This window comes from Varanus komodoensis, unplaced genomic scaffold, assembly GCF_004798865.1.
Source record: "Varanus komodoensis strain SLA01 unplaced genomic scaffold, ASM479886v1 scaffold1, whole genome shotgun sequence".
NCBI lineage: Eukaryota > Metazoa > Chordata > Lepidosauria > Squamata > Varanidae > Varanus > Varanus komodoensis.
This window is the reverse complement of record NW_025335268.1, coordinates 30,887,787-30,914,619: the sequence shown is the minus strand read 5'-3', so window position 1 is coordinate 30,914,619 and position 26,833 is coordinate 30,887,787. Positions and strand designations below refer to the sequence as shown.

Genomic DNA, 26,833 nt, shown 5'->3' with positions numbered 1-26,833 from the left:
GAGGACCGGATGCCATGATCTTAGTTTTCTTAATGTTGAGTTTCAAGCCAACTTTTGTGCTCTCCTCCTTCACCTGCATCAAGATCCTCTTTAGTTCCTCTTCACTTTCTGCCATGAGAGTGGTATCATCTGCATATCTGAGGTTGTTGATATTTCTCCCAGCAATCTTAATTCCAACTGGTGATTCATCTAGCCCCACCTTTCTCATGATGTGCTCTGCATATAAGTTAAATAGGCAGGGCGACAGTATACAGCCTTGCCGAACTCCTTTCTCAATTCTGAACCAATCAGTGGTTCCGTGTCCAGTTCTCACTGTTGCTTCTTGACCTGCATATAGACAAGAGACAAATAAGATGGTCCAGTACTTCCATCTCTTTAAGAACTTGCCACAATTTTTTGTGATCCACACAATCAAAGGCTTTAGCATAGTCAATGAAGCAGAAGTAGATGTTTTTCTGGAACTGCCTAGCTTTCTCCATGATCCAGCGTATGTTGGCAATTTGATCTCTAGTTCCTCTGCCTCTTCGAAATCCTGCTTGTACTTCTGGTAGTTCTTGTTCCACATACTGCTGGAGCCTAGCTTGTAGGATTTTGAGCATAACTTTGCTGGCATGTGAAATGAGTGCAATGGTGCAGTAGGTTGAACATTCTTTGGCATTGCCCTTCTGTGGGATCGGAATGTAAACTGACCTTTTCCAATCCTGTGGCCACTGTTGAGTTTTCCAAATTTGCTGGCATATTGAGTGTAGCACTTTTACTCCTTCATCTTTTAGGATTTTGAACAGCTCAACTGGAATACTGTCACCTCCACTAGCTTTGTTGTTGCTCAGACTTCCTAAGGCCCATTTGACTTCACATTCCAGGATGTCTGGCTCGAGGTCAGTGACCACCCCATTGTGGTTATCAGGGATGTTAAGCTCTTTCTTGTATAGTTCTTCTGTGTAATCTTGCCACCTCTTCTTAATCTGTTCTGCCTCTGTTAAGTCCCTGCATTTTGGTCCTTTATCATGCCCATCTTTGTATGAAATGTTCCCTTCATATCTCCAATTTTCTTGAAGAGATCTCTGGTCCTCCCTATTCTATTGTTTTCTTCTATTTCTTTGCACTGTTCATTTAAGAAGGCATTCTTATCTCTTCTAGCTGTTCTCTGGAATTCTGCATTCAATTGGGTTTATCTTTCTCTTTCTCCCTTGCCTTTTGCTTCCCTTCTTTCCTCAGCTATTTGTAAAGCTTCCTCAGACAGCCATTTTGCTTTCTTGCATTTCTTTTTCTTTGGGATGGTTTTAGTTGCTGCTTCTTGTACAATATTGTGAACCTCCATCCATAGTTCTTCAGGCACTGTGTCTATCAGATCTAATTCCTTAAATCTATCTTACACCTCTACTGTATATTCATCCGGGATATGATTTAGGTCATACCTGAGTGGCCTAGTGCTTTCCCCTACTTTCTTCAACTTAAGCCTAAATTTTGCAACCAGAAGCTCATGATCTGAGCCACAGTCAGGTCCTGGTCTAGTTTTTACTGACTGTACAGAGCTTCTCCATCTTTGGCTGCAGAGCACATAGTCAATCTGATTTCTGTGTTGACTGTCTGGTGATGTTCATGTGTAGAGTTATCTCTTGGATTGTTGGAAAAGAGTGTTTGCTTTAACTATAGCATCTATTTTAACTGCTCCCACCCACCAGGCATATGCATTTAATTTTAGATAAACATGTCTTTAGAACTCAGAATCATAAGATTCTGCCATGTGGAATCTTCCCAGTGTTGCCTTTAAAAAAGTGGGAAAGATAGAAAGGCTGCAAACTGAAGATGAAGATGTTGGACCTGCTGTCCTGTGTTGCTGTTACGTGCTGTCATTTCCACCTTATAGTGCTCCTATGAATGAAAACCCTCAGTGATGTCCTATCCTTGCCAGTCCTGCTGAGCTCTTGCAAATTTAAGGAGCTCCATAAAGGAAGATCGGCTTCCTTTATGGAGTCGATCTATCTCAGATGTGGTCTTCCTTTTCTTCTTTTTCCTTTGGCTTTGCCATCATTGTTTTTTTCCAGTGAATCCCTTCTTCTCTTGATAACAATCTTGGCTTCTGCTATACTAGGGCCTCATTTGAAAGTATCTTTGGATGCTGGCTAGAAAATATTCAAATTCCACTTTGGGGCAAGCCATCACTTAATGCCAGTTGCTGGAGAACGCAAGTGAGAGAGTGCTTTGTGCTCCCATCCTGTCTGTGGGCTTTCCAGAAGCATCTGGATGGTCATTGTGGGAACTGCATGTTGATCTAGGTAGTCCTTAGGTCTGATCCAGCAGGGCTCTTCCAGCATTATTTTTTTCTTTTTAGTTTGCCTGGGATTTTCTCACATTTCTAGAGACATGTGAGTGCCCTGTTGGTTTTCCATATTTGAATAAGCAGGGTGAATGTTGAGGACAGCTATTGGATAAATGCAGTTAATGAATGACCCTCACAAGCTTTCAATTTTAAATGTGTATGGACAATATTTATCTCAAAAGGATTATTTCTAAGCCAGGCAATTCTACCTTTTTATATAACCTTTAACCTTTTACAAAGCCAGCAAACAAGTTGAACTGCTTGCGCTTAAAAGGAAGAGATAGTGACTGTGGGAATCTTTTTGGCTATTTCTAAAGGCAATAAACAACTCTCTTTCTGAGCTAGTTAAAGCTTTATCCCTTATTTCTCTACCTTGTAGCTCTTCTTCAGTGAGAGACATTCTAAGATTTTTCCTGCTACTGAGTGGGGTGTTTAAGAGAGAAGAACAGAGTCATATCCACAGGAGATACTCCAAGTCTCATAATAAGTCTAAGGATCATCTCTCTGATGCAAGAGACAAATAACCCTTTAGCCTAATTTTGTTCATTATCACCTTTGGCCCAATTCCTTGACCAACACATACGCAAAAGACCTTTTCAGTCAATATGTAGTGGATAATTAAACAGTAAGTACCCTGAATGACCAACTTCAAAAGTGTCAACAATCATGTCCTTACAAAAATAACTGAGATCAAAGGGAAAGTGACACAAATACAGTTCAAGCTGCCCAGTTTTTGAGAAGGCCTGTGAACCAGTCAGGTAGAGAGGCAACTGGGTCAACAGTCCTTCAATTATGTATACCTCAGAAATGGAAACACAAATGTATACAATACAGCAAAAAACAAACAGCCTGGATGCGATTGCACCGAGATCCTTTTTGTGCAATGATTTACTGATGTGCTTGGGCATTCATGTACTTGAAGGAATGCTAAAAGACAGCAGTTTCAAGACTGAGTTTTACTGAATCAGATCAAAGGTTCATGCAGTCTATTTTCAACAATGGCCAAGAGCATGTTTCAGGGTTCACAACTTGGACACATGGTTAAGGTTTTGTTCTGTATCTTCTATCACCAAAAAATAACTAGGGCATGAAGAAGACAACGGTCCTGTCCCACTGTTACTTTCCAACAGATGATATTCCAAGACATATTTCCTCAGAGCCTGGAGGTTCCAAATAGCCATCCTGGTTGGTTCTCATTGTTAGAGCCATCCTTCATGGATTTGTGTAAATGAAGCAGGTGAGTGATCAAGAACCAGCACACTCACTTGCTCATACGCACTGGCAAATCAGTGGTTGGCAAACTGTGAATTGTTGGTTGCATGCGAAACAGGTGACTACCTCCAAAGTTGAAAAGCTCCTGCTACATTTATCAGTAATTCCAACCTGGCAGATGACTCCCAGAAAAGAAACTGTAGATAAGCTACTTGTTCATCACTGAGTGAGCTAACATGCCACTTGTGTCCAGGAAGCTTAGAACCAACACGAGAATGTTTTATCTTAAGTGCAAGATGGTAATGGTTTTTCCAGTAGTGTGCATGTATGTGTGTGTGTGTGTGTGGTTGGGAGGGATAAGGTTAAAAATTATGCCGGAAGATCATGAGAATCAAATTTCAGCATATCAAACCATGAAAGATTCCAACAGGAAATATTATATCAGAATCTGCTCAGTGTCTTTTTGAGGCTGATACTGTCTTACAAACTTATTGGGCTTACTCCAACTCCAGTTGTACCTGTTGCATGAGACTAATGGTCACAGATGGAGATGTACACGATTTGTCTTTTGATGTACATCAGTGTCTGGATAAGCATATGCATTTACACCAATTGAAAGTGTGAATATTTACTATTGGCTTAGCTTGTGTTTGAATTGGTAAGTGAAACTGAAAGAATTCAAATGACTGAAAAACATGAGTATACTTTACAAGACTTCCAAAAAATCCCCAAATATGGATAATATTTACTATATGACAATGAGTTTGATCAACAGCTAAGTTATGGCAGATTTTACTTCTATTTCTTTATATATAAAGATGCACTTGTTGTGTTGTTAGTCGCAAAGTCATGTCTGACCCCTTGCAACCCCATGGACAACATTCCTCCAGGCCTTCCTGTCCTCCACCATCCCCTGGAGTCCACTTAAGCTCATGCCCACTGCTTCAGTGACTCCATCCAGCCACCTCATTCTCCGCTGTCCCCCTCTTCTTTTGCCATCTATTGTTCCCAGCATTAGGCTCTTCTCCAGGGAGTCCTTCCTTCTCATTAGGTGGCCAAAGTATTTGAGTTTCATCAAAAAGATGAACAGATGAAAGCAAATACTGAAAATCCTTCCCAGGAGTCTGTTACAGTACATGTTTGCTCTGTTGAACCCATAGTCTCTTTTTTCAGCCAATTATAGACCTCTACAGAGCAATTCAGAGAATTTTACATAAGTGTTCACCCAGCAGCTGAGGCCCGCAGCTGTAGAAACTGCAACAAGAGACTCAAAACATGGAAAGTAGGCTTGAAAATTTTCCTGAAAGACACTGGTATTGAGCAAGCTACAAAGTCCCAAGTGATCATTGTCTGTAAAAAAGTACACTTCATAAAACCAATCTAGGGCTGATGAGGTGAAAAGTAAAACATCTGGAGGGACCAGGTTGGGAAAAGCCCCTTAAACTATGTAAAGTGTTCCACTGTTTCCTGTGGATCAACATTTTACAGCTGTTTGGTAGTTTCAGTCTTTAAAGCATTCCACAGGTCTGTTTAACAGGGGACTGTAATGTGATTTGCACCAGAATCCATGGATCTGGTGCAAGTGAAGATGAATTGTAATCCTGTGTCAGGAAACAGAACACTGATGTCATGGAGATGCCTTCTCCTTTGATGAAGGAGAACATCTTGCTCCTCTCACTCACTTAGAAAAACATTTTGTTTCTCTTGGGAGAGATTGTTTCCTCAGTTTTCAAAGTAGATTACTGTCATGCATTTCAAGTGGGCCTACCCTTGTGCTTTGACTGGAAGCTGCAGCTGATGCAGAATAGAGTGTCATGCCTTGCCACGCACATGATACATCAGTGTTGACATTATTGCACTAGCTACTGGGCGCAAGTACAGGGTCTTGAAGTTAGCATATAAAGCCCCAAACAGCTTGGGACCAGCTTACCATGCAGATTGTCTGCTTTGATACAGACCCGCAGTCATTGGAGGAGGCCTTGCTGGTTGCACCATGTCATGACACCTTCAAAGTGGGCCTTCGCCACGCTAATTCTCACCTTATGGTATGCCTTGCCCTCTCTTCCTAGGAATCGGGAGGCATCAACAGCAGAGTGCCAACTTCTTCAGGCACCAGTTAAAGACGCCTTTCTTCACCCAGGCCTTCTGTGACTGATTGTGCTGCCCAGTCTGTTTGTTAATTATGATGCTATGAATATTTGTGCTTCATGTTTTTATCAATATTTTATTTAAATTTATTGTCTTTGTAAACTGGAAATATTTTAAAACCACAATAGGTGGCTTATACGCTTATTAAATACAGTACACTCAATACAGCTGAGTCAATCCCCTCCCCCCCATCTCAACCAAATGAATAGGAATTTGAAACTTCAAAATGTAAGGAAAACCTGAAAGAAATAGGAAAAGGAGTACAGAAAAGAGAATCTTCCCATAGATTCTACATATTTATTAGATTTATATCCTGCCTTTTTTCTTTTTTAAAGCAGTCAAAGCAGGTTACATGATTCTCCTGATCTCAATCTTATTCCCATAACAGCAACCCTGTGGGGTAGGTTGGGCTGAGAGTTTGTGATTGGCCCAGTCACCCAGTTGGCTGCATGGCTGAGCGGGGACTAGAACCCAGATCGCCTGAGTCCCAGTCCCATGCTGTTCACCACTGCACCAGCTGGCTCTGCACTCCACTGATTAACCCCAAGGACCCAGTTTGTGTGGGCCAAGATGTTCTACTCCATCTGGACGGAAGTAAACCTTTCACATGAAAGCAAAGTTCTGCTCTCGATAAGGAGGAAGAAAATGGGATATATCATGGCAGGGATGTCCACAACTTGGACAGTGCTGGAGGGTAGCACTCTTTCTGATGAGAGCTGCTTCTGAACAGACAGCTTCTGGCATGACCCATCCAAAGGCAGCGTGCAGCTGCTTCACCTTTTCCTTCTTAGCAGAATTTTTATGGTAAGAAAAAAGGGACAGAAGTGGTAGGAAAACATGGAAGAAACATGGAGAGCCAGTGTGGTGTAGTGGTTAAAAGCATGGGACTGGGACTCAGACGATCTGGGTTCTAGTCCCCGCTCGGCCATGGAGCCAACTGGATGACTTTGGGCCAGTCACAGACTCTCAGCCCAACCTGCCTCACAGGGTTGTTGTTGTGGGGATAAGATGGAGGAGGAGAATGATGTAAGCTGCCTTGAGCCCTTTGTAGGAAAAAGGCAGGATATAAATTGAATGAATGAATGAATGAATGATGAATGAAAGAATCGCAAATGAAACATGGCATGTTGCAGGGAGGGGGAGGCAGGGCTGTAAAATTCTGTGATTAAGGCAAGACAATCATGCAACAAATGCTTTGTTTGGAAGAACCCTCAACAAATACGGCTGTGATAACCCATGCCTAAAGGAGGCTTCAACCGTGGTGAAGGTATTGCTTTTTCATAAAGGTAGACTGGACTGGAAGTTGAATTTTATTTCGACACAGTTGGAGGGATAGAGTTCTCCAGTGTGCCTGTGGGCCAAAGGGGTACAAGGCAGATGGTGTGGCATGCACAGCTCTGTCCTTCAGTACCTCACCACCGCACCATCTCCTTCAGCCTCGGCTACACCTACACCATGGCAGGGCTGGCCCTCTGACAAAAATGCCGGCTTACAAATCATTCCTGCCAAGAAGTGCCGTAGAGCTGTTCCTATTATCTAGTGGGCCAGAGTCCTGATAGGAAGGCCCAGCACCCTGTGTTTTGGTGGCTTCAGCTATTACAAGCATGATACTGCAATGACGCACTGATTTGATGTATTCCAGTATCTTTAAAAATTAGGCAGAAGACCTAGTAAATAAAAAGAGGGGAACGGGAGACAGACGGACGGATAATTTTCCTGTCCAGCTGGTGCATTGCCATTCCCTTGTCAGTGTGGTTGCAGCATTAACTGTTCCATTGAATTGACTGGGGTGGTGGGAAGTGTGCAAGACCACACTGGCATTGAGTCCTGATGTTATCATGTGGAGATGAGTTTTTACTTCATGCTAAGACGTGTTTGCTAATCATGCTCTTAATAGAGCTATTTTTCTGATGTGGTATAAATGTTAGTTACAAGGCTGGAATAAATTTAGGTGAAAGATGTTAGACATTACATCATGAAACTGTAAGTGCCAGGAGCCATTCTTTGCTCTGATGAAACCCATGAGATCGATTCTGTATACTGATTTCAGTGAAACAAAGACTGGGACCTTGAGGGAAAACAAAACAGAACCTTTTACCTAGCACTTTATGCTCACCAAAAGAGATTCATGCCAGTTAAATTTCCCCTTTACATAGCACAGCTGCAGCAAGAAGAATATGAAAGTGCTTAAAGAGCTAAGGCATATTTTGAATTGGCAAACACCACCAGTCTCTTTAAATAATGGCTTGCTGTCTTCACCCTTCTGAGGGCCAACCTACTGTAGGTTACAAAAAGCAGCAGGCGGGTGCCACATAGCAATGAGATGAGATTTAGAAAATGCAAAATATGTTCCACAATTTTCTGTGTTGCTAGTCTCCAGTTTAAGATCAGTTTGACCCTTTCTGACAGTAGTTAAATCCCACATTTATTCTAAAGATACTTTCATAACACATTCAGTACATACTGTGCTTGCTCCAACAGAGGGTTAGCTGCTGTGGCATGTGGATCTGGATTTGTAAGCCTTTGTCATATATTCTATGCACTATTTTTATTAAAGACATTTGTGTCTTCTTGATTTGACTAGTCTAAAACCCAAAGTGTTTAGTTTCGCTTGTCAAAAAGCCCGCATAAGCTGGTAGAGGCTTGCAGTAATGTCAATACACAAAATCAATTTATCTGCTACAGTCAAAAATTTGTAGTGTACCTTCCATGAATACACTACATTTGTACTGTACCTTCAATGCCCTGGCTGTAGAAAATGCAACTGCTGACTGAGAATCTTGGACATCTTCTGGGAACTGTACTGAAAAGTTGCTACTGGAAGGATTAATTAGGCAAAATTCATCCCAACCTTTGGCCTGTATTTTAATTGTTATTTGGTCTGCATGGAATGTGTGCATTTCTTGTTCAAAACCTTTCTGATCCAGATTATTTGCTACTGTTCTCAAACAGTCTGTTCACAATATATTTTATTTTTTTAATGGAACCTGATTTCTTGAGACTGTTTATGACATATTTAAGTGTAAAGGAAATTGCCCAAACTTGCTATCAAAATTTGCTACTTGTGTTACCTTCATTCTCAGTGATAAAGTCATCTGAATAAAGTTGTGTTTGCCCCCCCCCCCATACCATCTGAAATGGCCATTATGGATATCTATGCGAGTGCCTTCATGAGGAGGAACCCTATGGCCATATAGTGGGCAGCCCAAGCATCTTAGTTTACAAGGAAATCTGGTTCATTTTCAGTAAGATTTAGTGACCCTCAACTGAAACAAGTCAGCTGCTCTTAAGCAAATCACTGAGGGTTCAAGTTAGATAAAATAAGAATCAAATTACTCAAGAGTCTTAGAATCAACTCTGTTTTACCAGTGACTTATCCAGGGCTGACTGGAATATGAGCAGTACATATGAAATATGTCACCATATGTTAGCTTACAGCTCTTACTGTAACGTGTCTCAGGAGGTGCATTTCAAGCTTTGAAAATGGTGCTGGGGGTAGGTTTCGGGAACTACAAAAAAAAAAAAAAAATCAGTGGTTGGGGAAAGGGACACGGCCATGTGGGAGCTCCTGAAGGTTCAGATTTGCCTTCCAGGTCTAAGGGTTGATATCCTCAGTCGACACCAATTAGCAACAGCTCTTCAGGATTTCCTGAATCTTGCCTACTTGAAGATGTCAGATGTTGAACTTTCTGCACGGCAATCACACACTGGACCACACAGTTACGATGGCTCACCAGCTAACAGGAGTTCTGGTAATGTTGCTTACATTAGAAAAAACTAAGAAGAGCATATCAGACAGCCTATTTACATTAATCTAACTGTGTATATGCATTTTTAAAAATTGTATCCCATCTTTCTTCCATCATAGTACTCAGAGTGGCTATATGGGGTCTTCAAGTGGTCTCTCCTCCAAGCACTGTCCAGACCCAGACCTGCTCATGGGCCTTTGTTCCATTTCCCACCATTAATTAGAACATTAGTCTGCACCCTAATTCTGTGAAAGAGGGATATGCTATTTCAGTGATTTCAGGCTACATCTAATGCACATTACTTGTGTTCCAGCCACCAGCATTACCACAGATGTGAATCAGCATAAGGGCACGCCCTCTCCTGAAGGATTCATGGGTAGACATATTTATAGTCAGCTGACAGTAAAGTACCAGGTAATGCAGAATATGAAGAAAGCAATTTCTGGTTACTTACAATAATGCCATAACTGCTCTAAGTTAGAGTTAGGTCTCTTGGTCTTGACTGCACTGGCCTACTCTAAAGAAGCAAGAGTCAAGGTGACAAGACCATCTACCATCTTGTTGTCTCTGCAAACAACACAGTAAAGCAGGTCTAAGAGTTCTGATATCTAAAATATACCTATGTCTTGCCAAGTTCAAACCAATGCATTGATCTCATGAAATTTCACAGCGTTGTTTTATTCTAAAAGTCAAACTTCAAGAACAGCTGCTTTGCCGCAGTCTTGTGTGCACAGCACATAAAAATGGAACATTAAATATAATTTAAAAATTAAGGATGACATAAAAGAAAATAAATTAAACAACATTTTGTTGAACACAGAAACAAACCCCAAGAAGCACATTACAGTAGCTAATGCAACATTTTCTTCACTTGTGTATGCAGCCTCAAACAATGTGGATCTTCCAAACTGTGTCTTAGCATCAAAATGGCCTTACTTCTCAGAAAAATAACCTCTAGAATATGGCAATCTACCCTGACATTTCCTCCGTAAGAAAGGCAACATTTTTCCTGTATGACTTTGGACGGTGACAAAATCCATTCTGAACATGAAAGTCAAGTAAAGTGCTTAAAAGAACAGCCACAGTACAGCACAGAATTGAGGATTCTTAGGTCCACTGATTTTGAAGTGCTTAGGCTGCAATCCTATGTACATCCATGTACTTGGGAATCCTGCCCACTGACCTCAGTGGGCTTAGTTTAAGTAGACTTCTGTAGGATTGTGCTGTTAAGCATGCTAAGTCTGCATTAGGTTGCAGCCTGTGGGTGCAATCCTGGATAACTGCTGGACATAAAGCTTTTCAATAACTGGGAAGTGGAATGTAATGATTTTTTCAACCAGCTCAACAGAATCCAATATAGAAATGTCACAAAAACATTTAATCCAACCTTTAGACCAACATATAGTCCAATTATGCCTGTTTTCTTTGACAGCAGGAAATATTGCAGACTTTGTTTCCTTCAGTTTCTCCACCAAACAAGTTTCTTTCTCTGCTTCCAGTTAGACACTAGATTATTTTCTGACATGGACAGTGGCCTGGCATTATGAGCAGTGCTTTTAAAACTAAAGAGGCCAACAAAAGATCACTGCCTTAATTTGATAAGAACAGGAGAACATGTAATATAATCAATATTGTTAGAAAGCTCGAGCCGGGCTTGGCCAAACACAGTTAAAGCAATGGGACTTAAAATACTCATGACCAACAGAAGTCACATTTGTTTTAATGGGCCCAATCCAAGTATGGCCAAATCTGGATGCAACTCACTGCTCATGCATCAATCCATGTAGATATGAATGCATAGGGCTGAGGGGCGGGCGTCATGCTTGCTGGCTCCATTCCTGGCCTTCACACTCAGAGGCTCTATTTGCACAGAGCTTGAGTATGCGTACTCCAGCTGTCACACTTCCATATATGTGATCCACACCTTCAATTTATGCAGAGTAATATAGGAAGTGTGCACACACACGTGCATCGTAGGGCTGGGATACACCCAGAGGAATCCATCCCTCTACTAATCACAGGCTTCCTCTTGTGCTTGGCCCAGTCTTGGAAAGTCTGCAAATGCTTGTGGAATGTAGGTCCTGCTGCCGGCAACCTTCTTCCACACCATCTGCAGCAGCACAAACAATGGCTGCTGCAGATGGCATAGAAGCGGGACGCCGCTTGAGCAGTGCACAGGGTTCGGTTCCTGGAAAGTGCCCACCTGCAAGCACTGGGTGTGCTTCAGGAGCTTGGATTCAGGCTGCTGCAAGACAGACCAGAGGCTGGGGCTGAGCAAGGGAATCCGATGGATTCCCACACCCAAATGGATTCCTCACACATCCCTGTGTGTGCATGTGCGTGTACGCATGAAGCCCCTATACACACAGTGCATGTCAGGGTCAGTGGGCACAACCCTTGTTTCCTCAAGACGCATCTATTTCTCTGCGGACCAAACATATAAATATGGTTTTTGTTTTGCTTTGCTTTGGAGGAGTAGAGCTACTCCAACAGCTCTTCCGCTGCTGCTGCTGCTGCTTCATGTTGAACACCACACTTTGTAGGCCATTGCTGTCACGACAACACAATCTCTTCCTTCCCTGCAGCTGACGATGGGTAGCTGTATCAATAGTTAGCTGTTACAATTCACCATGACACATATGCTGGTAGAATTGATTTCTAAAATTGAAACTACTTGTTTCCCTATTGAAAAGTGCTTACAAAAAGTGGTCTTACAGAGCTTCTAAAATATTCCAAAAACAGCATTTGGAGAAAAGGGGGAGATGAGAGAACATGATCTGAGCAGTTTATACTTGAATAAGAAGCAATACAGCAATTGAAAAAAATGGCACATTTTTGAGTCATTGCTAACTCAGGGCCTTGGCGATAATGTAAAAAGAACAACAACAACAAAAAACCTCTGAAAGCAAAGAATAACTTTGCCTTATGCTGTAGTTCTGCTACTTCTAGCAACGTATGTGCCAATTGTTCAGAGTCCTGCAAAATGAGCAATATAGTTCAGCCTCTCTCAGCAATGTACAGTGTGTTTTCTCGTTTTTAACAGGCGTTCTTTGGGACCACTACAACCTCGTTGAGGTCAGTCTTTTCATCCCCCTCCGCTGGGCCAGGTTGGAGGACAATACAGGTTCCAGCCTTGGTGCCTGAGGAGTTCGATTTAAAGCGAAATAGGTGGCTGCCATTGCACCCTGCAAAATAATTTTTAAAAGCATTTAAGAACAATTAAAATTTCAATGTATTTTTATTGTACATATTTTATTGCATTTTAATAGCTGTTTTATGGATTGTTGTAAACTGCTTTGGCTGTGTGGTGGTATACAAATGAAGTAAGCATGACCATAAGCAGTTTGTCCTTTTGTTTCACATCAGTTCCCAGTTCCTCCCAGTCTAAAGAAGAGGCAAGTTCTGCATCGCTATGGGACCCAGCGGAGAGTGCTTCCAGACCAAGGGGTACTAGTGATTAAAATCAAAGGGCACTGTGCAGCTATTATGGAGGAAAAAATCCATATTTTTCCATATTCCATATGGAAATCCATATTTTTCCATGTTCCATATTCTTCCATATTTTCTTCCTTAAAAGATTTTCCATTCTAAGAAAAATCACAGATGAAGACATGGGAGGCTCATGGATGAAATCCATTGACATTGAGACCCCACATGCATTTCTGTGAATGACACAGGGCAATGGAGCCATGGAAGCTTTGCACAAAAGGGGAATTTAATTATGCTGCAGACAGCTAAGGCCACCCTCCAAATTTTCTGTACGCAGGGATGCAAGGTAGTGGTGTTCCAGCTTACCTTGACCAGGTGGACATCCTGTCTGCTGAGCTGATTCTGGGACAGATATTCCCTGTTTACTATCCAGGGGTGTCTTAGAACTTGAGCAGCTGTTAAGCGCTGATGAGGGTCTACATGAAGCATCTTGGATACAATATCCTGAAAGAGATTGCAAAGAGGATGAAAAAGTGTAATTTGCTATTTTTCTGAGAATATATTTTTGTTTTAAAAGTTGGCAATTTAAAAACATGGAACAGAAATTGCTATTAAATCATCTTCATAATCTGAGAAGTGGTCTTGCTTCACTTTAACCCAGTAGCAATGGTAATAAGCTCTACTGAAAGTTGCAGGTGTGAGGTGCAAACAGCCCCAGTCCAAATACAAAACTTTCTAGCAGGATATTACCTTGAAACTATGCTTATGAAAGTCTCTGTGTTTACTTTTTAAGCAGGTGGGTTTGTGAGGTGATTTGGGTTGCCACAGAACATGTTACATGCAAGCATTTCAAAATGCAAGTACTTTTCAACATTTTTATTTATGATTTAGATGAGGAAGTGCAATGAAAAATAATTGAATTTGCAGATGACACAAAATGGGGCGGAACAGCAAATACCCTGGAGGACAGAGATGAGACACAGGGTGATCTTGATGGGTTAGAGTGACAGGCAGAGAGGAACAGAATGAAATTCAATAGGGACAAATGCCAAGTCCTCCACTTAGGAAAAAGAAGCTAAATGTGCCGCTACAAGATGGGGAACACTTAGCTCAATGATACTGCAAATGAGAAGGATCTTGGGGCTGTAGCTCACAAGTTGACAATGGAACCTATTGCTTGGGGAGGTTGTGGGCTCTCCCTCACTGGAGACAGTCAAAAGAAACTGGACAGTCATCTGAGTGGAATGGTGTAAACTGGTGTCCTGCCACTGCAGGGGATTGGACTTCATGGCCTTCCGCCTCCTTCCAGCTCTACAATTCTTTGATTTGTCCAAGTCAACCATTTCCACAATACATAGGATATCATGCAAGAGAGAACCATGGCAACAGCTTCCCAGCACTATGTGAAGCATAGCTGAGCTAAATTACAAATCGTATGTGAAGGCATAATGACAGATTCAAAACTTCATTCTACAGAGCAGGTGGTAATCTGTAAGAGGAGTACTAGTTTAGTTGTCAAGCACTAGATGGGGCTTAATGACCTCTGTGGAGTAAGTATAATTAAACAACACCTTCTTTCTAGGTGCCAGCAATATAGGCATGGGCAAACCAGCTTGTGCATTCTGTGGCATCTTTGCATTTGCCCACCTATTACTCTGTTTTGACTAATTTCTGCATTAATTTGAGATACTAAAAAGTAAAAGCAACATCCTATGCATATAGAATCCTGTGCTGGGTGATGCAGGATTGAATTTTCTCTCTAAACATGAACAGGACTGCATATAAATTTTGCACGGAAATAGGTATTTGGGCAGCCATTTCTAAGTGTATTTTTTCTCTTTTTTTTTCTCTCAAGCACTGTAAATTTATGCATTGGTGTTTTTTGAGTCAAAACCTGTATTGGAACATTTGGGAAGTATGAAAGCTGGTGGATAGCTGAGGCTGCAGTCCTTTATATGTTTATCTGGGAGTAAGCCTCATGAAACTCGATAGGATTTATTTCCGAACAGACAAGTGTAAGATTTCATTGTAAGTTCTGGCTGACATTATAGCCTAGCAGGTATGAATCAAGGCCACCTGAATAAAATCTAAAGATAAAATTCCTCAAGCACCCAAAGCTAAGGATAAGAAACCTTCCTGCCCTGTTTGTAGGTTCAGTATGGGTTCAGACCTGGCCCTGGGATGCAAACAGCCTTAAGGTGCAAACCTGTGTAAGCTTAGGAAGCCTACAACTCTCAGCATGTTTGCAAAGGCTGACAGTTGTAGGACTTTTTCCTGTCCAAATTTGCATAACGTTCCACCCTTAGTCACTTTGGTTGATGATTTACACAAGAAAGCGTGTCCCTTGTAGTTCGGCTGAACCTTTTGGATCATCCTTGTTGCCCTCCTCTGTACTCTTTCCAGTCTGGCTGCACCTTTCTTCAACTGTAGTGCCCAGAACTGGTCACAGTACTCCTAGCCAGTCCTGACTAAAGGGGAACTAGCACTTCATGGCATTTGGAATTTGCTATTAATGCAGCCCAAAATAGCATTTGCCTTTTTGCAGCCACATCAAATCACACTTGATATTCAACTTGTGATCCATAACAATTACAAGATACTTCTCCCTTGCCCGTATTGTTGAGCTAAGAATTCCCCATTGTAGTGATGCATTTGGTTTCCTTTTCCTAGGTGCAGGACTTGGCATTTGTCCCTATTGAATGTCATTCTGTTCTTTTCACCCCAGCATTCAAACCAAGATCACCTTGAATCGTGTTTCTGTCTTCCAGGGTATTAGCTATCCCACCCAGTTTTGTGTCATTTGCAAATTTGCTAATTGTTTCCTGCACGCCTTCATCCAAATCATTAATAAAAATGCTGAAAAGCACTGGGCCCAGGACTGAACCCTGTGATACCCTACTTGTTACTCTCCCCAGTTTGAGAAGGTGCCTTTTATGAGCACTCTTTAAGTCCGATTCTGTAGCCAACTGTGGATCCACCTGATAATTTTTCTATCTAGCCCACTTTTAGCTAGTTTGGTAATCAGGGGATCATGGGGCACTTTGTCAAAAGCTTTGTTGCAGTCAAGATAGATTACGTGCACAGCATTTCCACAGGCCATCCGGGAGGTTACCCAATGAAAAAACTCTAGCTATAGCCCTGCTTTTCAACCTATGTGAAGGAGGCTGTGGATGCCCAGAACCAGTGTCTAGCTGCAGTGAGTGACTGGATGTGGGCAAAGAAAGAGAGGCCCCGTCCAGACAAAATGGACATCCTGTTGGTCAACAGATAGGCCAAATTGGAACTGAGAATACACCGTGTTCTGGAAGGGATCACACTCCCTCTGAACGATCTTGCATGCAGCTTGGGGCTGCTCTTGGACACAGGGCTGCTCCTGGATGGTCAAGTGGCAGTGGTGGCCAACCTCTGGCTGGCACATCGATGGCTTAGACTCACAGGGAAGGTGCATCTTCCATGCCTTACTCACCAAATTTACATTACTGCAATGAACTCTATGTGGGGCTCTCTGGAAACTTCAGCTAGTGCAAAATATGGTGGCAAGACTTTGGTTTGGTTTGCATTGTACAGAGCACATAACGCAGCCGTCTTGCATCAGCTACACTGGCTTCTGCTTTGTTTCTGAGATCAAGTCAAAGTGCCAGTTCTTGGCAATAAAATCCTAAATGCCTTGGGGTACAGGTTTCTGAAAAGCTGCCTCCTCCAATAAAAGCCAGACTGCAATTTGCTGGTGTCTTCTGATCTCCACTGCATGTCCCATCTCCTGGAGAGACAAGGAGGTGGGTATTCATAGGAGGACATTGCATAGCAGTATCCTCGCTTTAGATTTTTCACCCAGGAAAATCAAGCTGCTGTCCCCTTTCTTGTCCCTTGGATGCCTGGTGAAGATGATACCATTTTCCAAGCTTCTAATAGGTAATGCCACTCTCTGTTTTTAGCACTAATCCCCAGTTTTAAAATGCATTTTAGGGTTTTGTATTTTCTATGTATTTTAATCTTTGTGTATGCATTGCACAGCATTTCACTGAACAAGCATGCACTGAACGGTGGAGTATTTAGTATCCATAAATACTATAAAAACTAAAAACCACAGGTCAGATACAACCATGTCAGATGGCATTTAACTCGAGTCATTCACATCTGGAGGAATCGCATAAAAATGGGATGCATCTGCCTACCTTAGCAGCTTCAGATATTGAATCCCAGTTTCCTCCTGTGAGTGCATATTTCCCACTGCCAATTCTAGCCAGAATTTCCTCTGGGGTGTCATCTGGTCCATTTGCAAAAGGAGTGAATCTGTTTAGCAGCAAGTAAATAGAATTTTAAATAGAAGTTTGCAAAGTGCAAATTCAGAAGAGCATAATATGTTGCTTGGTTTTTATGAAGCGTTTACTCAGGCTAACACCCACATTAAAACTAATGATGTGACTGATTAACATAATTAATGAAAGTAACAATAAGAATGATGACTTGATGCCCTTCATCTCAGGAATATCACTGCACAATCTTCTTTTACACTGTGTCAACCATATCAAAATATCAAGCTGAGAAACTACAGAAGATCGTGTCCCACAAATGTCACCATTTCTTCCTATTTCTTATGGTTTTGATATAACATTTTCAAACCTTAAGTAGGAAGGGCTTAACTAAAAATGGCTAACTAGAGCAAAGGGCACGAGACCCAAGGAAGTATGAATCCAGACTGTTATATTTAAAGCAAAAGGAAACTAGAGTAATACTTTATTTGACTAAGTTGAAATATCACACATACTTTGCTGGTATAAAATCACAATGCTCAGTGCTGCTTGTTGGCATAAATAGCTGGGAAGAGGAGTGCATCAGATCAGGAATGAAAAGCAACGGCACTTGGGTGCAGGCACCTCTGTAATAGCTTATGCTCCCTCTAGCGGGAGACAAGAGTGCCCTTGGGAGGCCTTCAGGTCCAAGGGCCATTGTTCTGAGTCCTGATGCACAGCAGAATGTGTCAGGATGTCAAGGAAGGGGAAGGAAAGATGAGAAGGGCAAACCTACCAGTATACTATGTTTGCCATCTAAGTCCCTCCTCCCAGTGCCTCCACCAAGGGGGACCTGCAAGGCAGCAACAAGGGAGAGAGCCTTCTTGCTGGTGCCTCCTCCCCAATTATGGAATGATTGTGAGGTCATTGGCTGAGCTCCAGTGAGGTCTCCCTGGCACCAACATTTTCTTCCTGGCATCCAGTTAAGACCTTCTCCCAGGCACTTGACAGCGTGTGATAAATTTTTAAATCAGGTCTTGAATTTGGTTGTTTAAAATAGTTCTTAGATATATGTACATATTTCTCTGTGTTGTATGTTAACATCTTTGTATGTATATGGTGCTTTGAATGTATATTTAAGTGTTCATTTCTGTAAACCACCCAGAGAGCTATTGGATTATATAGAATGTAATAAATGAAGTGAATGGAATGAAAGGGTGAGGTGGGTGCTTTAGAAGCTGGCAAGGATCAGGAGTGGATGGAAAGCCCAGAACCAACTCGAGCATGGGTGGGACAGGTAAAAGTTGCCCATTTGAGAACCTGGGAGTTTCTTTCCAAAATAGGCTCAGGTGGACTGTTGTGGCATTCCCATTTTTTCTGTCCTTGCTTTAGTTTGGAGTGATTTGTAAAGCTTTACTATGAGTTTATAAAGCTTTTTATGAGTTTTACTTTCTCCCATGTCTACAGATGTAAATATATTGTCTCCATTAATTCCAGCTGGATTTTGATGTTCCTCTGATATCTCTGAGATGGTCCAAGGACCAGAACAGAACACAAATGCTAAGTGGCATTCTCTGCATTCCGCTCTGAATTCTAGAAATAAAGGTCAGCAGGGCTGGATACAATTCTCATAATGTATTTTATGTGAGATACTTTTCTTCTTGTGGGATGAAATCCATCTCTAGATTAAATATAAGGAATCACCAGCCTACCAGTCTTCTTCCTAGTCCTGTTCCCTTTCCTCAGGTAGGGAAAACTGATGATCTCCAATCAGCTTCTGGCAGGAGACAGAAGCTTTTCCCTACTTAGTGCTGGGAAAGTCTCCTCGTCTCAGCACTGCACAAGGAAAAGCTCTGATCTCTGACCAGCTACTGCTTAGAGATAGGAGCTTTTCCCTGCTTAGTGCTGAAACAGGGAGCTGAGAAATGCTGCCCCCAGAGTTTGGAAGGCGCTCTCCCAAAACAATTCCACTCTTTTGATCTTCAAAAAGACCATCATAACAAACATTTTCAGTTTAGCCTTTTAAAAGGTATAGTTAGAATGAAGATTTTACTGTTTGCTGTTCATGTTTTTATAGCTACGAAGTCTTGTTTAAAATGGTTGAATGCTGCCTTGATGGCTTTTTAGCAGACAAAGCACAAAATAACAACAACAGCAGTAGCAGCAGGCCTTTCCTCAACTGATAACTGTTTTGGAGTAAGGTTGCTAGCAGCATACCTACTGCTGGCTTGCAAGCCCCAGAAGACTTTGGGGATGGCCATCTGTCCCTCGGACTCAAAACGTTTTACCACTTCTGCTCTAAATGCTTATCTCCAAAAGCCAGTATAGTAAAGCTTATACTCTAGGCTAGAATTTTGTGGGCAGAGCTAAAAAGAAGCAGGGGACTACATTTTTGCTTTTAAAATATATTTGAAATATATAATTACTTTAGAATAAGGTGAAATGTCAACTGAAATACATGCATGCATGCATACAGACATACTGTACATAAATCAAAATGATTGGCTTTGTGTCCTTTCTAGTCTGCAGGTTTAGCATGATACTAAAAAAAAGTAGCATTAGGCTACTTTACCGAAAACTAAGAGAAGCTACAACATTGTGGGTATTCATTTATCGTGTTTTTCTGTGCTTTGCTTCCATCTTTGTAATATCTTTAGGTGAAGGTTGTATTACAGATTGCAGGAAGACTTATACTTACCCTGCTAACATGGTGTACAAGAGGATCCCTAAACTCCAAATATCACAGGCTGCATCATAGCCTTGTCGTTTCAGGACCTGTGGAAGGGAAGAGGAGGAGAAGGTTATTCTTGTTATATTCCATTATGGTGGGAGTCTGTTTCATGTTTGCTTGAATGTGTCAGAAAGGCTGGAAATGAAATGCATTTTCAAAGTGACAGAAATATTCCACTCTTCAAAGTTATATGGCACTTTGTATTCCATAACTGTGCATCCTTCGTGCTTGAGGGTAGCAAGTAATGGAGCCCAGTCATCCATTTAAGAGTCAATTTTGCAACAAACTGCACTTCCAGACCACTGCTCCCCACCATACTGAATCTGCCCATTCCTAACATAGCGGTTGAGAACATGAGCCATGAACAAAAGACTCATAACATTTGAAGTGTGGCATCTTCCTGAAATATATGGAAATATACAGACTGCTTCACACCTGACTAATCTCTTACAGGTATATTGCTTCCACGTAGATTAAGCATGCATGACAAACATGTCTTTTATTTTGGTACTACTGAGAATTCATTACTAATTTTGTTCAACACAAAGTCAGGCTTTGCAATAAAAAAAATCAAATCTAATGTGTTTCTGGCAATTATTTTACCTCTTGATTTTCTAAGATAGAATGAGTTGCATTGAATGGAAAAGGCTTCAATATTTGGGCAACTAATGGATATGACTACACTTCAGGTTACAATAGGATTTTGAAATAAGAAAAGCAATAATATGATTTTGATGGCATGAAAAAGCTCTGGAGAGTCTTAATCATGTACCTTCAAGGGTTCTCTAATGAGACTCTTTGAGGTTAAATATAACACAGCATGCAGCTGTAAGTCTGATGAACACAGAGCAGGCAATATCTGCGTCATACTTGCCCAAAGGCTCATTTTGACCATTATGTGGTTGAAACAGGGCAACAGACAGACATGTCTTAGAAACAAAGAAAACAGAGGGAGTAAGAAGGGGCCTCCCAGGCCATCTAGTCTGACCTCCGGCATCAGCCGGTTCTGCTCACGACATGCCCACCATGTGGACATCCAGCCTATCCTTGAACACCGGCACCGATGGGGCCTCAATCTTGCCTAGCTTTCCCATGAAAACACAATTAAAGCTCAACTTAGACTTCAGTGACAACTGGAAGGAAAAATAAAGCCTTCTTTATGATTCAATAGATAAGATCAAGATCCTTTGTGATACGCAGTTTGTATTCCCACCTGCAATTGCACCCACTAGATGGCAGGCCAATTCTTCCTCTCAACCTTAACCATGAAACCTGTTTCATGTTTCACTACATTTCCAACTAATATTAAAAAGGAGTGATTGATTCCATATGAAGAGAGATTTATGTAACCAAGCATGTACTGTTACCTTTGCTGAGACCATGCTTGGCTGGCTTTCTAACATTCCATTTTATCAGATACGCATTTCAAACTGCAGCAGAATACACCAGATGAGAGTTTTAACTGGACCACAGACAACATTAGAGAAAAGGGGGAGTTCTGAAAGGAGGTCTCCAGATCAGCAGTGGTAGTTCTTGTAAAGGAGGGACTTGGAATGAAAAAAGGAAGGAAGTGCTTTACCATTTCTCTGACAGCCGCTTCCTCCCTGAAACTTAACCCCACCTGGTTCTTCCCCCGCTTAAATCTGCTGTGTGGGCTGCCATCTCCCCCTTGGAGTTTTTTGTAACTAATGTAATACACTTTATGTGGGGTAGCTCTTAAGGATGGTGCAGGTGGTAAAACTGCTTCAGCCCATCTGCAGTGAATGTCAGAAGATGGGAACACATGTAACTTTTTCTTTGTCCACTGAATGGGCAGGTGATATGCTGTATTCATTTTTGTTCTATATTCTACCCTACCAACCTGGGACCTACTTAGCTTAGAGACAATTTCAGTCTAGTTTCATGCTGGGCCACACAGGCTGTCTTCTGGACCAATGTAGCAAAGGTCCAGGCATCAAATGACCATGACCACAGATCACTGGCCAGACTCAATGACTAACAGGGAGTTGATACTCCAGAAATGGTTTGGAGCTGCAGCCCTGCAGTGACAGGTGCGTGTGCAAACCAAGAGCTTCCTGGAGGAACCCCATTCGCAGCTAAAGGAGCCCTGCTTTTCAGGCATGCGGGCTGCTGTGATTAGGATGTTTTCAGTGGCCCCTGGGCTTGCTATAGCAATGAAGAGGAATTCCTGAGGGCTACAAGTTAGTCATCAAAGGCCAAGGATGAAAGCAAAGCTAAATTCTCAGGGTCAAAGGAGGTTCTTTTCTTTGTAGGCTTCCTCCTCATTCTTGGAAGTCTATAACCAGGTGGCTGCTTTGCAGATCGCTTCCATATAGCAGTGAAGGATGCAGCTTTCCCCACTCTCAAAGTCTTCAGCCTCCCCTTCTGAGGTGGGTGGAGCACTGGGCTCCTGGGCCATGACACCAATTCTTCTACCTTCTTCATTTGCCAGATAGCACCCTTCTGTTGCTCTGTCTTTGTACAGTATCTGCTGCTACAAGCATAGCTGTGTCCCCGGGGCTCTGGAATGAACTTCTGGATGTGAAGATTTGACTTATTTGCTCGCATTCTACAGGAGTAGTAGATCTTTCCTTTTTTGCAGAGTGACTTCTCTGATTGGCTGACACATTTTCTACTTTATTTCATTATTTAAAAACTGATTTTATATTACTGAATTTTAATTTTATTGTTCTTTATTGTTGTGAGCTGCTTTAAATGCATGCTCCAATTTGGAATATAAATGTTCTTAACCTAATGGATGAAGGAATCAACTAATCAATGATCTCTTGTTATTGGATGGTCTATAAGTGTTAGAAATAATATTTAATGAATGAATGCATAAATGAACAGACTAATTAATTAACAAATAAAAGATTGGTATTTTAAAAATTTCCTCTTTGTCTGGATTGTGGTGATTTTTGCATTTTCCAAGTACTGAATAAATGGGACGCTTTGTTCAAGTGATGTCTCAATTACTATTTTGATTCCTGTGTAGATATTTATTTATTTATTATTTATTAAAACATTTTTATGCCGCCCCATTCGCCGAAGCCTTGGGGCGGCTTACAACAATAAATTAAAACCACATAAATTAAAATATACACATTAAAATAATAATAATAATTTAATATATATATATATATATATATATATATATATATATATGTATGTATGTATGTATATATGTATATATACACACACAATATAAAATAAGCCAACCTGGCCAGATAAAGTTCAATAGTATTAACATTTAAAATGCTGATTAAATAAAAAGGTCTTCACCTGGCGCCGAAAAACAAATAACGACGGCGCCAGGCGGACCTCTCTGGGGAGCGCATTTCATAACTTAGGCGCCACCGCTGAGAAAGCCCTCCTCCGAGTAGCCACCCTCCTCCGAGTAGCCACCCTCCTAATTTCTTTCACGGAGGGCTCCCGGAGAAGGGCCTCTCCCGCCGATTTCAGGGGGCGACTGGGCATATATGGATGTAAGCGCTCCTTCAGGTAACCAGATATAATGGTATGAGGTCATAGGCAATTACTTGGTATTTCCTACAGTGCAAGTAGTGATGATCAACTTAATTCCCTGCTTCTGCTGTGGAGACCTTAGTTTTATTTTAATTTTTAAACACAATTTGGAGGAGTTTTTCTGTGCCTCTTCTGTGATGAAGTGCATAGCTAGCCATGCTTCCTGCTCCTCAAACCCAAGAACGGAGGGGAAGCTTCCACTTTAGCTGCTTTGCTTCTCCAGCCAAAATATAAAAATCATGTTATAGTTGCTGAAACGGGACTTTTTCTTCTACTTACCTCAGGTGCTACAAAATTGGCTGTATAACATGGTGTCATTAGCAGACCATTCTCAGCTCTCAGTTGTTTGGCAAATCCAAAATCACAGATTCTGATGGAGTCTGGGTTACCTGACTCATCCATATAAAGAATATTACTGGGCTTCAGATCTCTGTGGACAACCTAAAAAGAAAGTTAAAACTGTAATAATATTAAGTGAAATGGTTACTATAACAGGACATGCTAACAAGTTAACAACTGGACATTAGTAAAAATACCAATAATTCTCAGAAGTTTGTTTTGGACATTTAACATCATGCATTGAGAATTACTGTTATTACCAAGTAATAGTCAAAATAAGGATGCTTTAATCATAATACAAAGGAACTACTTGAACCTTTATGTTTACCTCTGACCTTCTAAAATGTTAAGAATTCCCAATAAATTTCCAAGTTTCTAACTTCTACTTAAATTTAAAATTGAAATGCCTGTTAGGGGCGACTCAGGAGTAGAATTTTGCAGTGTTGACAGCTTAATTTGTCAGAAAGTTGGCTGATACTGCAACTGGGAAGGTAACAAGAATTTGGTATGGGATTGCCATGCAAGATCTTTGCATTATGAGGTTGCAGGAAACATTGCCATTCCATTTCATTTTCAATAGCAAATTAGTCACCTCCAACTTTATCCATTGGTATATTTAGGTATCCATTTGTGTGTAGTGACTTTCAATATTTCTAAGGAAAGAGGAAACACTTTTAGAAATCAGCTTGTAACAGTACTTACTCCCTGGGAATGCAAATAATCTACAGTCTTAGAAATGGTACAAAGGACAGCACTGGCTTCTCGTTCTGAGAAGCACTTTTGTCGAAGTATTCGGTCTAAAAGTTCTCCTCCTCGCATCAGCTCCATCACAAGGTAGACATATTTCCCATCATCATAGACCTGTATATGCAGAGAAGCCATCAGGTGCTTGAGTGACAAGAATCCATTAAATGTTAACATCACCTTTGATTAACTTGGTGTGCCAGAACAAGGTACAACCAGAAGAAAACAGAGGATGGCTTTGATAGGTAAATAAATAACAGTGGTGTAGTCACTCTTGCCTGCTGGTGCTGTAGGAAGTGGCTCTTTCTAAAAAAAAGTCATTTTACTGCTAGTAGAGTGAGTGAAGAATTTAAAGAGAGAAGCACTCAATTCTAGGCCCAGAATTCTACCTAATGGATGGCTACTGTTATAGGATGGTTGCCTTGCCCTCCCTAGAGAGCTGGAGAAACTGGATGTGAGGTAGGAATATACTCTTCCAAAGTCATGTTCAGGAATGACAGACGGGAGTTGTGGATCCCTGCTTGCTGAAGTGTTGTTACAGTGCAAAGGTCCTCCCTAAACTTGGGGACTTTAAGGATGGGACATGGACTGGCCAAATGACAGATAGAAACACAGAAACCAAGCTAGTCAGAAGGGGTCTCCCGGGCCATCTAGTCTGACCCCTGGCTCCAGCTGGCTCTGCTCATGACATGCCTACCATGTGCATGTCTAGCCTATCCTTGAACACCCTCACCGATGGGGCTTCAACCACTATATGAAATAAGACACTGGGGATCCCCATGCTTCTTGATTTGTGAAAGAAGGCTTTGGTAGCAATCACCATTTCCATATACAATTCTAATTTGCAACATGTTCAGCAAGAAGTTGGACACCAAGAATTAACAACTTGTGGCCTTCCTGATGTTTTGGCCTACAACTCCCGTGATCCCTCACTTTTGGCCATGCTGTCTATCGCTGATGGGTCTTACAGTGCACAAGTTGCCTATCCATTATATATTTATTTTATTTATTTATTAAAACATTTTTATGCCACCCCATTCGCCGAAGCCTCGGGGCGGCTTATACAGATTATACCAGACACCCGAGGGGCTAAAAATCAGAGTTACTTTGAACACCGTGCTGATGTGTGGATATGTGGACATTAGGTTGTATCCTATGCTGTGGGCTGGGAGAAGATAGGATCCTTCGGGGCTGAATCTGTTATGAAGCACCCAATGTTTGTTTAGCTATATGCTGACTGACCATGATATTGTAAACCCAGGAAGATGGAGAAAAGGAATTGAGGTAGTGATAGGGTTACTGTAAAATGGTTTTTTTATTATTCAGGTGAAAAATACCTACACTAAAAATAGCAATAACGGACAATGGTCCTCAAGAGCATGCCATCTCTTGCAAAATTGAGGGCAGCTCAGTTTGGGTGCAATATGGATGTGCTTGTGGATCCTAAAAGGGGAACAGATACTCCACATGAACATCAAACTTCCTGAATATGCAGAAGATCACTATCATCAGGGCAGCTGCATTTTATTCATATACTGAGTTGGGCATAAAAGGGACATTTTCCTGCAAAGATATGAATACACTGATCTAAATTCCATGCTGTATTAAACTATACAGATGCACAAAACAATTGCTGCTATAGGCTTTATAACAGTTTTCATAACCAACATTTTCCCCACCAATAGATTTGTTTGCTACTTAGGAGAGATGTACAACTGGCTGGTGACTTGAGAGACCACTTACATCTTTGAGAGTGATAATGTTTGGGTGCTGTCCGTATCTCAGAAGAATCTCAATTTCTTCAGAGGGGTCTCTTTTGCTCTTATCAATTATCTAGAGGGAAAAAAGGAAGAAAACAGCAAATTTCAAGTGTGAGTTTGTGTATACAAAACTCGTTTATACAGATAAACAAGCCTCCTTTGTATATTAACTTGGAATAAAAGTTTCAAAGGCAGATCCAGAGTAACCTTCATAACTATCAACAATAAGGAAATTACAGTTGTACAGAGGAAACATAAAGAAAGAGGAGACAGTCTGGTATTGCCATTGCTAAAACCAAACTCTCGTATAACATGCTTTAGGACTGGGGATGAGGTGAAATTATTTTTGTTTTACATGTTATATGAACTGGCCCAATTCACACTTCCCAAGTGAATATGTAAAATGGAACACAATTATCCTTAACTGGGATACAGTGGCTTGCAACTGAGTAGAAATGCCTTTGACTTGTGAGAGGATCCAACCCAAACATAGGATGCTAACAAGTTATGGCCACTGAATGTCACTATGATGTAACAGACTGTCTTAAGTGAAATGCATTATGAGGAACAAAAACAAATCAATTCATCATGTCTCTGAATCGCCGCACATCACTCTCCCAAGACAGAACAGTTTCACTAAC

At 41.3% G+C, this 26,833-nt stretch overlaps 1 protein-coding gene and 1 long non-coding RNA gene across 4 annotated transcripts in view; one reads left to right on the top strand and one right to left on the bottom strand.

Moving 5' to 3' along the window:
* The first annotated feature begins 438 nt into the window (after window positions 1-438).
* Window positions 439-13,912, top strand: LOC123018885. The gene is made up of 3 exons (XR_006413828.1): window positions 439-449; window positions 10,487-10,490; window positions 13,845-13,912. It is a non-coding gene; the product is annotated as an uncharacterized LOC123018885 (long non-coding RNA).
* RPS6KA2 (ribosomal protein S6 kinase A2) overlaps window positions 10,090-26,833 on the bottom strand; it is a 241,264-nt gene continuing 224,520 nt past the window's right edge. For all 3 annotated transcript variants that reach the window (XM_044421315.1, XM_044421324.1, XM_044421331.1), the window contains 7 exons: window positions 26,176-26,265; window positions 24,391-24,549; window positions 23,629-23,790; window positions 19,792-19,868; window positions 17,037-17,154; window positions 13,228-13,365; window positions 10,090-12,617 (listed from right to left, as the gene is read on the bottom strand). In XM_044421315.1, coding sequence (XP_044277250.1) covers window positions 12,492-12,617; window positions 13,228-13,365; window positions 17,037-17,154; window positions 19,792-19,868; window positions 23,629-23,790; window positions 24,391-24,549; window positions 26,176-26,265 — 870 coding nt within the window. In that variant the 3' untranslated portion in view covers window positions 10,090-12,491. The remainder of the gene's footprint in view (window positions 12,618-13,227; window positions 13,366-17,036; window positions 17,155-19,791; window positions 19,869-23,628; window positions 23,791-24,390; window positions 24,550-26,175; window positions 26,266-26,833) is intronic.